This window comes from Hemibagrus wyckioides, linkage group LG03 (assembly GCF_019097595.1).
Source record: "Hemibagrus wyckioides isolate EC202008001 linkage group LG03, SWU_Hwy_1.0, whole genome shotgun sequence".
NCBI classification, from domain to species: domain Eukaryota; kingdom Metazoa; phylum Chordata; class Actinopteri; order Siluriformes; family Bagridae; genus Hemibagrus; species Hemibagrus wyckioides.
In genome coordinates this window covers 20,807,025-20,819,635 of record NC_080712.1, presented here as the reverse complement: position 1 = coordinate 20,819,635, position 12,611 = coordinate 20,807,025, and the positions used below count along the sequence as shown (strand labels likewise).

The 12,611-nt window shown below is 38.9% G+C and overlaps 1 protein-coding gene across 2 annotated transcripts in view; it reads right to left on the bottom strand.

Moving 5' to 3' along the window:
- The window catches only part of zgc:154058 (Transmembrane protein 150A-like), a 23,352-nt gene extending 10,741 nt beyond the window's left edge, over window positions 1-12,611 (bottom strand). Inside the window, exons 1-6 of one of the 2 annotated variants that reach the window (XM_058385498.1) lie at window positions 12,151-12,611; window positions 11,840-12,002; window positions 9,398-9,481; window positions 9,042-9,089; window positions 7,414-7,500; window positions 5,200-5,267 (exon numbers count right to left, since the gene is read on the bottom strand). In XM_058385498.1, the coding sequence (XP_058241481.1) occupies window positions 5,200-5,267; window positions 7,414-7,500; window positions 9,042-9,089; window positions 9,398-9,481; window positions 11,840-11,910 (358 nt within the window). In that variant the 5' untranslated portion in view covers window positions 11,911-12,002; window positions 12,151-12,611. The remainder of the gene's footprint in view (window positions 1-5,199; window positions 5,268-7,413; window positions 7,501-9,041; window positions 9,090-9,397; window positions 9,482-11,839; window positions 12,003-12,150) is intronic. The other variant, XM_058385506.1, reaches the window with a different exon arrangement.

Below are 12,611 nucleotides of genomic sequence, written 5' to 3'. Positions count from 1 at the left end.
TAAACAAATGTAGCAGTCTTGCTTTCTCATGGTTTCCTCCCAAATGACTGAGAGGTTGGGCCAGAGCCAGAGCCAGTGAATGGGGCAGTCAGAGAGGAAAAGGCCACCAGGTTTATTCACTAGCCACCTCTCCTTCCCCAGCCTGCACTTTTGTATCTTCCAATGCTATTTTAATCACCACCACCCCTAACTAATCATACAATAGGTTGCTAGAAAACAAACAGAGACGCTTTTCCTCTTCATGGATGGCTATGAAATAATTGGGAGTAAAAGTTGTGACTAGGCAGGAGACGATACACTAAAGCCAAATCCAAGACATTTCCTAATACAGGTTTCACAAGACGATATTGACAAGAAACATTATATTAAAACAATTTAGCACATTCATTTTATTTTGACCTTGAAGCGTGGTAATTGAATTCTATCATTTCTTACTTTCTTTTTTTTTAAAACTTATTTAACACATTCTCTATGAACCAGAATCAAAAACTACTAGTGTATGCCCTATTGTGTAATAACAGTTATTATAATGATTATACATTATTTTGTTTAGTAATAAGGCAAAATTAGTGCATCAATAGTTTATTTACCAATTTAATTATGAATTTAACTGTAAAGATCGGGGCACATGTGCCATAATGCGTCCTTCTGCTGGCAACATTTCTTTATGTCTTTTTAACATCTCTGGCAATCACAACTGATGCCATCTAACTGATTGAGCAGGGTTTACTACACATTCGACAAACCACAACACGAGTTTTAATGAAGCTGTGGTAGCCACCCACGTGGCCTATTAACTAGCCTGTTAAAGTTGATAAGACACATTTGTGGGTGGTGTCATTACATGGCTATAACTTGCAGGCAGCAGGCAGTAGATCTTTAACAGTGGAAAATTTTAAATGAATGGAATACCAAAATATGTTCTTGTTCACACAAGAACACAGTCTACAGTCCTTTCAGAAAGTATTCAGCTACCTTCAGATTTTGAACAATTTATTGTGTTACAGACTGAACAGGCTTTCACTTCTCTCTGGACTCTACAACTACAGCCAGTGATCATGCAGAATAATGGAAAGAAGGGAAAGAAGCAGTGTTTTATAGCATGATGATAGGTTGCCTGGGTGTCTCCCGAGGCCTAGGTCAGCTCCTGCAGTGCTTTGTTATTGTGTTCAAATGTTGATGGATGTTTCCTTCTGTGCTCTACTCGTTACAGTGAGAGCTTCACCACAGAGTGAAAAACAGTGATTATTATGTAACCTGCAATGAAGGGAAAACAAGCAGCTCCTCTAAGGAGGTCCTACTAGATATCTAGACAAGCAGTGACAGATATTAATCCTGATACTGTCTCAACATACCTACAAAACCATTCACAAGGTCTTCTCTACATCATGTATGCAAGAATATAAACTTGTTATGGTTGACCTTTAGTGGAGAGAGGCAGGATAGATGATGAGTGGGCAAACTGATCCAAAATGCTCTTCAGAAACCAAAAAGCCAGATGCTTCCTGAATAAGATCTTAAGCATCAATAACCATTTGACGTCTGGACTGGCAGCCTACTGATATCAGCCTGAAACATACTTCCCCGACACACAGCATCACCAAGTGTGCCAAAACATGAACAGACAAGCCTATATTTTTTCCAGATTACCATCAACAACCCTGCGTTTTACTGTTGGTATAGGACACAAGAAATCTATGACGTAATAGAACGTATTTGTTCTAACTAGAAAATGAAACTAGTCAAGATTATTTGCATACAGCCAAGACAAATACTTCAGTGGGAGGCTACAATTTTATTCCCGGCATAACAACTCCAGGAATCACATCAGCCGTTATTACAATAACGTAAAGACTCACGTGTACATGTATCAACGTCATTTTTAGCAAACCTACCACTTGGACATAGGTGATGTACCTGCAGCTTAACATTGATACAGAAATGGCTTTGGAGATCTACTAAAATACTGATCCAGTGAAAAATTGCTGGACAAAAATTCCATCTAGGTTCTCCCTCTGAAACGCTGTGAGCTTGTGATAAAATGCAGAAATAGAAAAATCACCTCCTCCTGCAGTTAAAAAGTCTTACTAAGACACACCATGACTAACTGGACATAACAACACAAGCCTTCATGTCCTAGCAGACACATTACCACCAGGCTAAACTGTGTAGGTCAAAGGTCATATTACACCAACAACCCAACACAAAAGACCTCTTAGACCAACAGCAGAATACACACCTAGCTGCCACAGACTCTGAATATGTTAAATACCACTTTCCATGTTATACTGGACCTACACCATGTTCTCAAATGTGCACTGTGCAGTCAAACGTAGTCACATTACGACTGATAATGTACAAAACGAGGCTGACGTTTATATTCCAGGGACTTAAAAGTTACATGAAGATCAGGAAGATCTGACTCAAATATGATCCTGTTCATTTTTGTTATCACAACAGTGTGAACAGCATGACTCACATTATAACTTTATTCATCAACAATGCATACTGACATAGAACACATAGCACATATGCTAATGCCATTAACCGCTTCCTTATTCATCAATTTTACATTTATAAATATAAACCAGAATGTTTAGATGTGGATCTTTATCAGCCCTTTATAGTCCTTCACTTGAGTAAAGGGCCCATTTTCAGTGAGGGAAAATAAGTATTCAGACATGTTTCTGTTAACTAATGAACAAACATCCACTTAAAATTTACACACATATTGTACCCACTGTTCCCTGTGGATATGGCATTCTTGAGAACAAACATGCAAACATAGTTTTCCAAATATGACGATGACTGATTTACTGCCTAATTACCGAGCTCGAGAGATGGTTGTGCTTATTTTTCTCTGTGTAACTGCTGTTCCTGCTTTCAGATCATCCTTCAACTCTTTCCAAGTGACTGCTTTTTTTTCTCTAACTCTCCTTATCATTAGTCTGGTGAATGTGTTGTGTAATCTTACATGGCACTTCAGTCTGTGGATCAATGACCTTCCCACCACTGTACTGACAATTGGCCTTTTTTTTTCATTTCATGGTTGCTTAAGAAGCTCGTCCCTAAAAACTTCAGAAAGCTTCTTCTCCTTCATCATGGTCGCTGCTTATGAAGTGAAATCTTTTTTATGATCTCAGGTGCAATTTAAACAAGAATCAGCTTTTGAATACAGCTTTTAATATCTCGGACGTTTTTAATATAATATTGAAGCTAACACATTTTGACTGATAAAGTAATGATGAAGCTGTTCTTTCGGCTGCTCCCTGTTCGGGCTCGCCACAGCAGATCATTTGGTCCGCTTGTTTTGATTTGGCACTGGTTTTACGCCGGATGCACTTCCTGACGCAGCCCTTCCATTTTATTTGGGCTTGAGACCTTAACTCTTCAGTGGCTGAGTTATCTCCCTGCCGGGGAATCGAACCCGGGCTGTGAAAATGAGAGCACGGGTTCCTGCTGCTGGACCACCAGGAGGCTATCGAAAAACTAATTAAAATGTCTTATGATAAAATGTGAAAAGAAGAAAAACTTATAATAACCTAGTTGCACAAATGCACACTACCTTTTATAATGGGCCATCACAATAAATGATATTCAATCTCATATTCATATTTTAAGAATTATCATACACCTGCCTCAAATAAAGATCATCTGTTTCTGTAGGATTTTCCTTTTGACATTTCTTTCCAGCTATTGAAGCCATGGTCCACAAAGGGCTCACAAAACATACGGGATCTCATTGTCGAAATGGTATCATTCAGTACAAAAAAATTGCCAAAACATTAGATGTACCATAGAACACTATGAAGGCCTTCATCAACATTTGGAGAAAATGAAGCACCACGGTGACATGACCAAGAACAGAACGTCCTTCCGAAATTGAAGAAACTCATCAGGGAGGCTGCCAAAAGACCAATGGCAACAATAAAGGAAAAGCAGGAATATCTGGCAAGTACTGATCACTCCTTGCATGTGACAACAATCTATTGTAATTCTTCAGATGTCTGGGCTTATGGGGTATGATGTCTAGACAGAAGCCTGTTCTCAAAAAAATAACACATCCATAGATCCTAAAAAAACATTCATAGACAGCTCCTAAATACCAACGTATTCTGGCACAAAACCTGTAGGCCTTCTCTTAGACAGCTGATGAAAGACTTTTACATTCCAGTACGACAACAACACAAAGCCCAAATCCACAAGTCAACAAAGAAATGGCTTCAAAAGAAGAAGATCAATGTTTTGGCATGGCCTAATCAGAGCCCAGATCTAAATCCTACAGAAAACTTGTGGAATGACTTAAAGTGGTCTGTGCAGAGAAGATCCTCTGGCAATTTGACACATCTGGAGCATTTTTCTAGGAAGTATGGAATAAAATCAAGACGAGGCAAGTTCGTGGGCTTTTACTCCAAAAGCCTGGGTGCTGCATTACAAGCAAAAGCTGCTGTAAGTAGCTAAAGTATCAGTTAAGGGGTGTGCACACTTGTGCAAACATGGTTATTACAAATTTTTACTGACTTTTCCACCCTTTAAAACATTTCTATTTGTTTTTCTACTTGAATTTTCCTGGTTGTTATATCACATTACAGATGTAAAATTATCTGAAATCACGTCACCAAAAAAAAAAAAATCAGCGGGGGTGTGTAGACATTTTTTATCTAATTTACTGCCAATTAATTTTGCATTTTAAATAGATTTTTTTGCTTAGAGAGTCATATGGACATTTTTTGACAACTCCAAAGACTTGAACAGTGTCATTTTTTCACAAGTGATAAATAATGCACTGGGAGTACTATAACAAACACAAAAATGTCTGAAATATTTCCCCTTATTGTATATACAGGAGGTAAGTCCTAACTTGGATGCAGACTCTTGTGTATAGAGGCTATTCAAAAGCACTTCATATAGCTTATTTGAAGTTATAACATAATTTTAAATTAAGACTAAACCTTTCGTTCCTTTAGGTTGCACAAACACACGTTTAGCTTTTGCTTTCATTTCTAGTATCCAAAATGTCCTAAATAAAAAATACAAGGTGCCCCATTTATTGCTAAAATACAGTTGCACACAATCTGTTATTATTTTTAACTACTAAATTGAATGAAACCCTAACTGTTCGTGACAGGGTTCAAATGAGACACAGCATCTTTAACTGACCTACAAATCATGTCCTGCTAATAATAAACGCATACTTACCCATGAAGGATCCCGTGCTGCAGATAAGGCTGAAGAAGCAGCTCTCTGGAGGTAGCGTGCCACACTTACTGCAAATAAACACACAGCAGCGCCAGGGTTAAGCACTGAGGCACTCAAATCCCAGAACTAGTCCCAGATCTGTCCCTGAAATAAAGCTTTTCAGCTCTGCACATACATCTAAAAATACTCCAGGACACAAAGTTTAAGGACTGAAAATCTACACAACCCCCCATCCCTCCACCACTACCACCACCACCACCACCACCAACACACAAACACACTCATACATACACAAAACCTGGCTCTAACTGGAATCATGGCAGAAGTGCATACACAGTAGTAGGAAGAAGAGTACAAAGGATACAGAAGTCATCCAGCTATCAGCTCACACACCCCAAGACAAATAGACAGAACTAAAAAAAAAGGATGCAAGCAAGAATAATAGCAGATTTAAGTGAAATAAAATGGAGTAAAGGAGTAAAATAAATTTATTTTAAGCAGATTTAAGTGAAATAAAATGGAGTAAAGGAGTAAAATAAATTTATTAAAATAAAACACAAAGCTTCCAAACGGCAGGTCTATCTAGCTGTAAATTACATCACACTAAATGTCCAAAAAATACACTCTGTTGTACCTGTCAGTGCCCTCCTTCTCATAATACATGATCCTCCCCACATCCAACCTCACATCATTTACTCTTTCATCTATTGGTCAAACAATGGACACTGGAAACAATACATGTGATATGGGCTTCAAAAACGTCTTCTGCAGATTCCACTGTTCATATGTGTGTCTCTCACTGAGACTGACCCTTTACCCACTTCACTACATTTCAGTGCCAGGAAGAGGGGATGCTGGGAATCTAGTATAAACACTCACACACAATCTCTTCCACACACACCCAACCCTTGTACCAGCAGGATCTGAAGCACACACTGGAATTCATTCTCCTGGCAAGAGTTATCAAATTCCTGACTTCGATCTTTAAGTACTTAAAATTGGATAGACTGAAAAATTAATGAATCTGTACTGCCACACATAGAATAAAGAACGCTCGTGCTACGATATACGCTCACTGGCCACTTAAATCACGTCAAACAGCACTCCGTTTTATTGAGCCAATTTATTAGGAACAAATGCACACCTGCTGATTCGTGTAATTATCCAGTCAATCATGTGGCAGCAGTGCACTGAATAAACTCATGCAAGAGCTTATAATGTACTGAAACTGGACACCTGAAAGACCAGGATACTATTTTTTCCCCTCACTCTATAACTGTCCAGGTTTGGTGAAGGTTTTAGCTCTTATAGTCTCAAAAGTAGAGGGATTTTCATTAAAATGTCTTGCTTATCCTGTTAAGTATTTATTTCAGATTGCAGGGTTTTTTTTAAAGCATTTATATCTATATCCATCTTTACATATATGAGAAACAGGACATGAAAATTTTTTTTGAAGCCCTTCCCCTCATTTAATTTGTCAAGCGATTAAAAATAAATATTATTATACAGTGGAATTTGTTTTGACAACCTTTGGTAAACAGGCCCAGAACCATTTGCAGAAGCACCAGCCACAATCTCAACAGAAAACATTGCTTAGACTCCGCACTGTGACACCACGGTGCCAGAAAACATCACCCTAAAGAAGTGAGCTAGAATATTCCTGTCTTTCTGTTCACTCTCGCTCTCAAGCTCACTGTCCCCTTTCTTAACATCTAGACACTTTCTAACTCATGAGAAAACGTTAAGGCAGGAAGTGAAACAAAAGACACCTCAGTAAAAAAAAAAAAAGGGAAGAGAAAGATCATAAAAAAACAGAAATGTTGACTCTGTGTAGAAGGACTGTAAAGGTATGCAGCCATTTTTATTCTGTTCTCTTAAAAACAACCCTGTGATTTGGGAATCTGTCACACCCTCAGCGTACTGGACCAGAGAGTAACATGCAAATGCTTTCCATTTAAAAAACGGGACTGTCCTTCGCATAATCAGCTGACCATAATATGATGAGGCAAATACATGTGGCTCTTACAAAGCTCTACTTTAATTGTTTACATTTTGGGAAGGGGATTCTAAATCGTAGAATAAGATAAAATAATAGAGTAAGATAATTACATAAAAAACTACAGTAGAATATCTACTGTGACACCCATTTATATAATGCCCCTTTCAGTAAAGATGAGAAACCCTTTAACAATACTGAGGCTTTGTCAGACAGACCTGATGAGTGGCACATTGTCCAGAGTACAGCATAGCGTTGGTCCGGTCTGCATGGGCAAATCTTCCTCACATGACTGATTATATAACCTGAAACACATGCAGAGACAAATACAAAATCAAAGAAGTGTACACAGTGCTGATTTACTATTACATGAGACATTATTGACCTCATCGGAGATCCAGTCCTTACACAGCACCAACCTACACTAGGCAGGTCAACCATTTTATAATCAGACGAGACCATTCGTTTGTTACACATCTTTATACAGCCTTTTTATAGCCATGTCAGCAAAACAAACCAAATAACCATATAAGAGAATTAACCACTATTTATTTATTTATACACCAATCAAGCATAACATTATGACTACTGACAGGTGAAGTGAATAGCACTGATTATCTCCTCATCATAGCACCTGTTAGTGGGTGGGATATATTAGGCAGCAAGTGAACATTTTGTCCTCAGAGTTGATGTGTTAGAAGCAGGAAAAATGGGCAAGTGTAAGGATTTGAGCGAGTTTGACAAGGGCCAAATTGTGATGGCTAGACGACTAGATCAGAGTATCTCCAAAACTGCAGCTCTTGTGGGGTGTTCCCGGTCTGCAGTGGTCAGTATCTATCAAAAGTGGTCCAAGGAAGGAACAGTGGTGAACCGGTGACAGGGTCATGGGTGGCCAAGGCTCATGATGCACGTGGGGAGCGAAGACTGGCCTGTGTGATCCAATCTATCAGACAAGCTACTGTTGCTCAAATTACTGAAGAAGTTAATGCTGGTTCTGATAGAAAGGTGTCAGAATACACAGTGCATGATGGGTCAGGGCTGTTTTGGCAGCAAAAGGGGGACCAACACAATATTAGGCAGGTGGTCATAATGTTATGCCTGGTCAGTGTATATAATTATTCATCTCTCAGCTAATTAAACAATAAGTAAGTAATAAATGATATTATACAATCTTGCTGTTTTATTTGTCATGTTCAATTTGTCACTGCAAAATAAAATACAGGCTATATACCATGCACTTATTTTAAGCCCTTTCCTTCATTTTACTAAAAGTGTTCTAACAGAACTGCATTAAGCTAAATATTATTGTGAAATGAAATCCATCCCTTGCACAGCACAAACTTACACTTGGCAGGGCAACCATTTTTGAGCAGAGGAGACCATTTCTGTGTTACAGTACAGCGCTGCATTTTTATAGCCATGTCAGCAAAACAATCCAAACATTTACAGTTCAAATTACAGTCCAAATTTACAACTGTGACAAATCACATTCAAGGGCCAGTTTTTCCTGTGTATTTGCCTATTTATAGTAAAATGCAGTGAAATTCAGAATAAATAAAAGCTGCACCTTGGGCAAATATTACTCGATTGCAATTGGACGCTTTAAATGAAGCAAAGCATAAATCCACTGAAAACTAATTGGTTATCATGTTTAGGTGAAGTCCCAGTAACCAATATTTGAGCTAGCATCGTAACACACAAGTCAAACAACTAGAGTAAATAAAAAGTTAACTGAACCGTATAAGAGTTCTTCTGTAATAAATGGGACAGATGTTTGACTGCAGTTAGACAACAAACAATTGTGCAGTGTACTGACGTGTAAAGAATCATAAGGTCAGACACTTACCAGTTATCTACAGGACAAACATGCTGGTTATACAGGGCCATGGCATACCTGATCAAAAAGAGAATTCATGAATCAGCATTTTTAGTAGTGCTGTTGTCCAACAGCAGGATGTAAATTCGAAAAGTGAAACATTTGTCAGAAAATGACACTTAGAAAACTAGAAAATTACATTTTGAGGAAGAGGAAGAAAAGAACACATAAAATGACATATGAAAGACATTTTTCCAGAAATGATGTTTAGTAAAGCAAGTTTTGGTAATTTGTTCTTTGCATATATATATATATATATATATATATTTTTTTTTTTTTTTTTTGGAAAAATAATAAGTCATTTCCAGGATTTCAACTGATTTTACCTTTCACCAGCACTGTGGTAATATTTAAATCTTCTCTCTTGCTGATGCAGCAAGGTCAAAGAAAGTCCAGTCCATAATGACCCTCTAGTGATGTAAGTGAACAAAAGGGCATCAGATGGCAGTCAGTGCTTGGCTCCTGAACGTCTACATTCTCACTTTTATAAGACTAGCAAGGAAACAACATCGAGGACATGCATGTGTACTCCCTCATCACCAAGTTGTCAGTGCACGTCTCATTTAATTTACATTTGTCCAGTACAACCGCATCTGACAGACTGCAGGGTCAGAAACAGGCTAAGTGCCAGTTAGGGTTGTTTTCAACTCTCAATGCATCTGTGTTTGTGTATGTATGTATGTATGTATGTATGTGTGTATGTATGTATGTACACATAGTGTGATTTACTTTTAGACCCCATTGCCTTAAACCCTGAGTAAAACGGCATTTGGTAAATAAACAAACTCCCATCTGCCTCGACCACTGTTGTGAATAATCACACACACCGTTACCAGGTCACCACTGACACCAACATCACCGGTCAGCTATTTACCACAGACTCTGTGGCATTGAAAACAGGTGGCAATCTGTGGCTTTTTCAAGATCCCATTTCCACTTACATACTGGATTAGCAAAACGTGTACAGAAACCGTGTCTTAAATAGTGATTGGAATTAAACATATTAAACAACCCAACACCATGCCTGTATCATATGCTGTAAACAATCTCGTAAACTACTTTGAAGATTAAAAAAATACTATTTTAGTTCATTTACATGCATGTTCACTTACATGCATGTTTAATGTTTATAGATTGAACATTCTGCAAAGTATTAAACATGCCTAATTAGATCCTCCATCACAACAACAAACAATGAAAACTTAATAAGGTCATGTGTCTCCCCTCCTTCTGATGGCCAGCCCAAAGGTCTGCAGTTTTGAGACACTGACCTTCAATGAAGAAACTCAAACAGAAATATTAGTCTAAATAAAAACAATACAGAGCTAGGTCTAAATGATGCAAAGCAACAAACAAACCATTTGGTGGACTGACTGGTGAGTGAGCACTGAAGATTCTAGGAAAACAGTAGCCTTGTACCTATATTTGAAGGACTGACGTTTTCCCTCTGTAAATCTCTCTGTTGGGCCATAAGTTCAGTTGTCTTTCCAGCAGTCAAAAGCAATCATGAAATCATCTATTTTGGGCACAGCACAAGGTAAGCCACTTTTATTGGGAACCATCTCTCGCTACTGGAGACGTGGAAAGCTCTGCTCGAGTTTGTCTGACCAATGAGCCAAAGAGAAGTGGCAAACGTATTCTGGAAAGTGTGGGTAACGGCTCCACCCCTACGTTGTATTTCTTCTCCCTTGCTTTATGTAACTATTCCTGCCCTGCTCCATGTAGGAGACAGGGGACTCCTGAGAGCATTTAGCCACTATAAATCCACTGTGTGTAACTAGGGAGAATTCCAGTGGCGAGATAATTGTATAGTATCTGAGAAAAGAAAAAACCTGATTGTAGAGTTTACCTTCTAGATCTGCATTGCATGCGATGAGAAACTCTAACTTATAGCTCATAACATTCCGACTCTCTGCCCTCTCAACTTTCCACACTCAACTTTATTACTGCTATGGCCTCGTCTTCCTCACAGTGCATGTATCTCCTACTTCCTCAGAGACTGTGTCTCATAAGGCAGCTTTATATAGAAATATCTGCAAGTCTAGGACTGTACCAGGGTTGTTTTCCACAATGACCGCTCCGACCAACTAGGATAGCTACAGCTATAAAATTACATCCACATCAACAATCTCGAGAAATAATATCTCCAAGTTAAGTTCAGTAGTCTTTATTTTTTCACATATACATTACGGTACAGTGAAATTTTTCGCATATCACACCCATCCAGAGCGCGGGGTTACTAACAACATAATATCTCACATTTGAATCGTCTATCAATAATCCCTGGGCTAGATACAACTCATCATCCAAAAAAATGATTTCCTGGGTCAGGACATCTCAACACACACTGATAGATAAAAGGAAACTAGTCTAAGATAGACCTTAGTGATGGTGATCACTTCAACATGCTTTCAAAACCAGAGGTCATCTATACACAATCTTAAAATTATGCAATATGGACCATTTTCCTGACAACTCGTCTCTACATTGTAGCCTGACCACAATGGTTTCTTGGGGTTAGAGCAGTTTTCAAGCAGGAACCATACACCGAATTTAATCAAATACATATCCAGAAACATGTCAAGATGTCTGTAAAGCTGTTAAATTGTACAGATTTCAAGTTCTGGTTTAGAGATGGACCACAAGCAAGCATGCAGGTTATAATATATACTGCACTCACTTAACCTAACAGACAAAATCAACATCAACTGCTAATATGTGGACAGGGTTAGGTGTAGACAGTGTGTGTTTGTCTTTGAGTCACTTACACAACCCAGATGCCTGTGATGGTGAGGACAGGCAGGCTGATGGGCAGAATCATCCACCCCGACATTACCATCCTGTCCTCTGCCTGAGTGTCCAGCCTCACACCTCCGCCTCATCCACATTCACCTTTCACTTCATGGCTGTGTTCATCACCGACACCATAACCTGCAAAGCAGGAGAAAACGTCTTTAATTAGCCAACCTTAAATACACGGCTCAGAGAAGCCAACTTCTTGTAATACTTTCCACAAAAATCGCTAACCGACATACAGTAGCCATACAAGCGGAGTGTGTGTGTGTATTCATTATCTTACCTTATCCCTCTCGGTGAGGTACAACAGCCTTTTTCTTCCACCTTTACGCTCCTAAATCTTACAGCACATAGGACGACCGGTTATAATAGAACAGTCAGGTATTGTAAACCGTTTTTTCCGCATGTACACACTCGTCTTGTAGTGTGTGTGTGAGCTTCACTGAGCTGAAGCTCGGGTCCAGGCAGCAGCTGTGTGGCGCTGCTCAGCTCGTGCTGCTCAGCTCCTCCCCCGTGCTAACGTTAGCGCATCTACACCTCAGTGCAGCTCTCTCTACTACACCTTACACTCTTCTTCGCCTTTTATCTTTTTCTACTATCACTACAGTTTTAAAACCAGACAAGAAAACCTCATGGGGAGAACATACATTTGATTTAATTTGTATGTGTTGAGAGCCAACTCTATTAGCAGAGCTAATAACAATGTTGTAAGACATGCCTGTTCTTCCTGTGCCACGCGAGAAA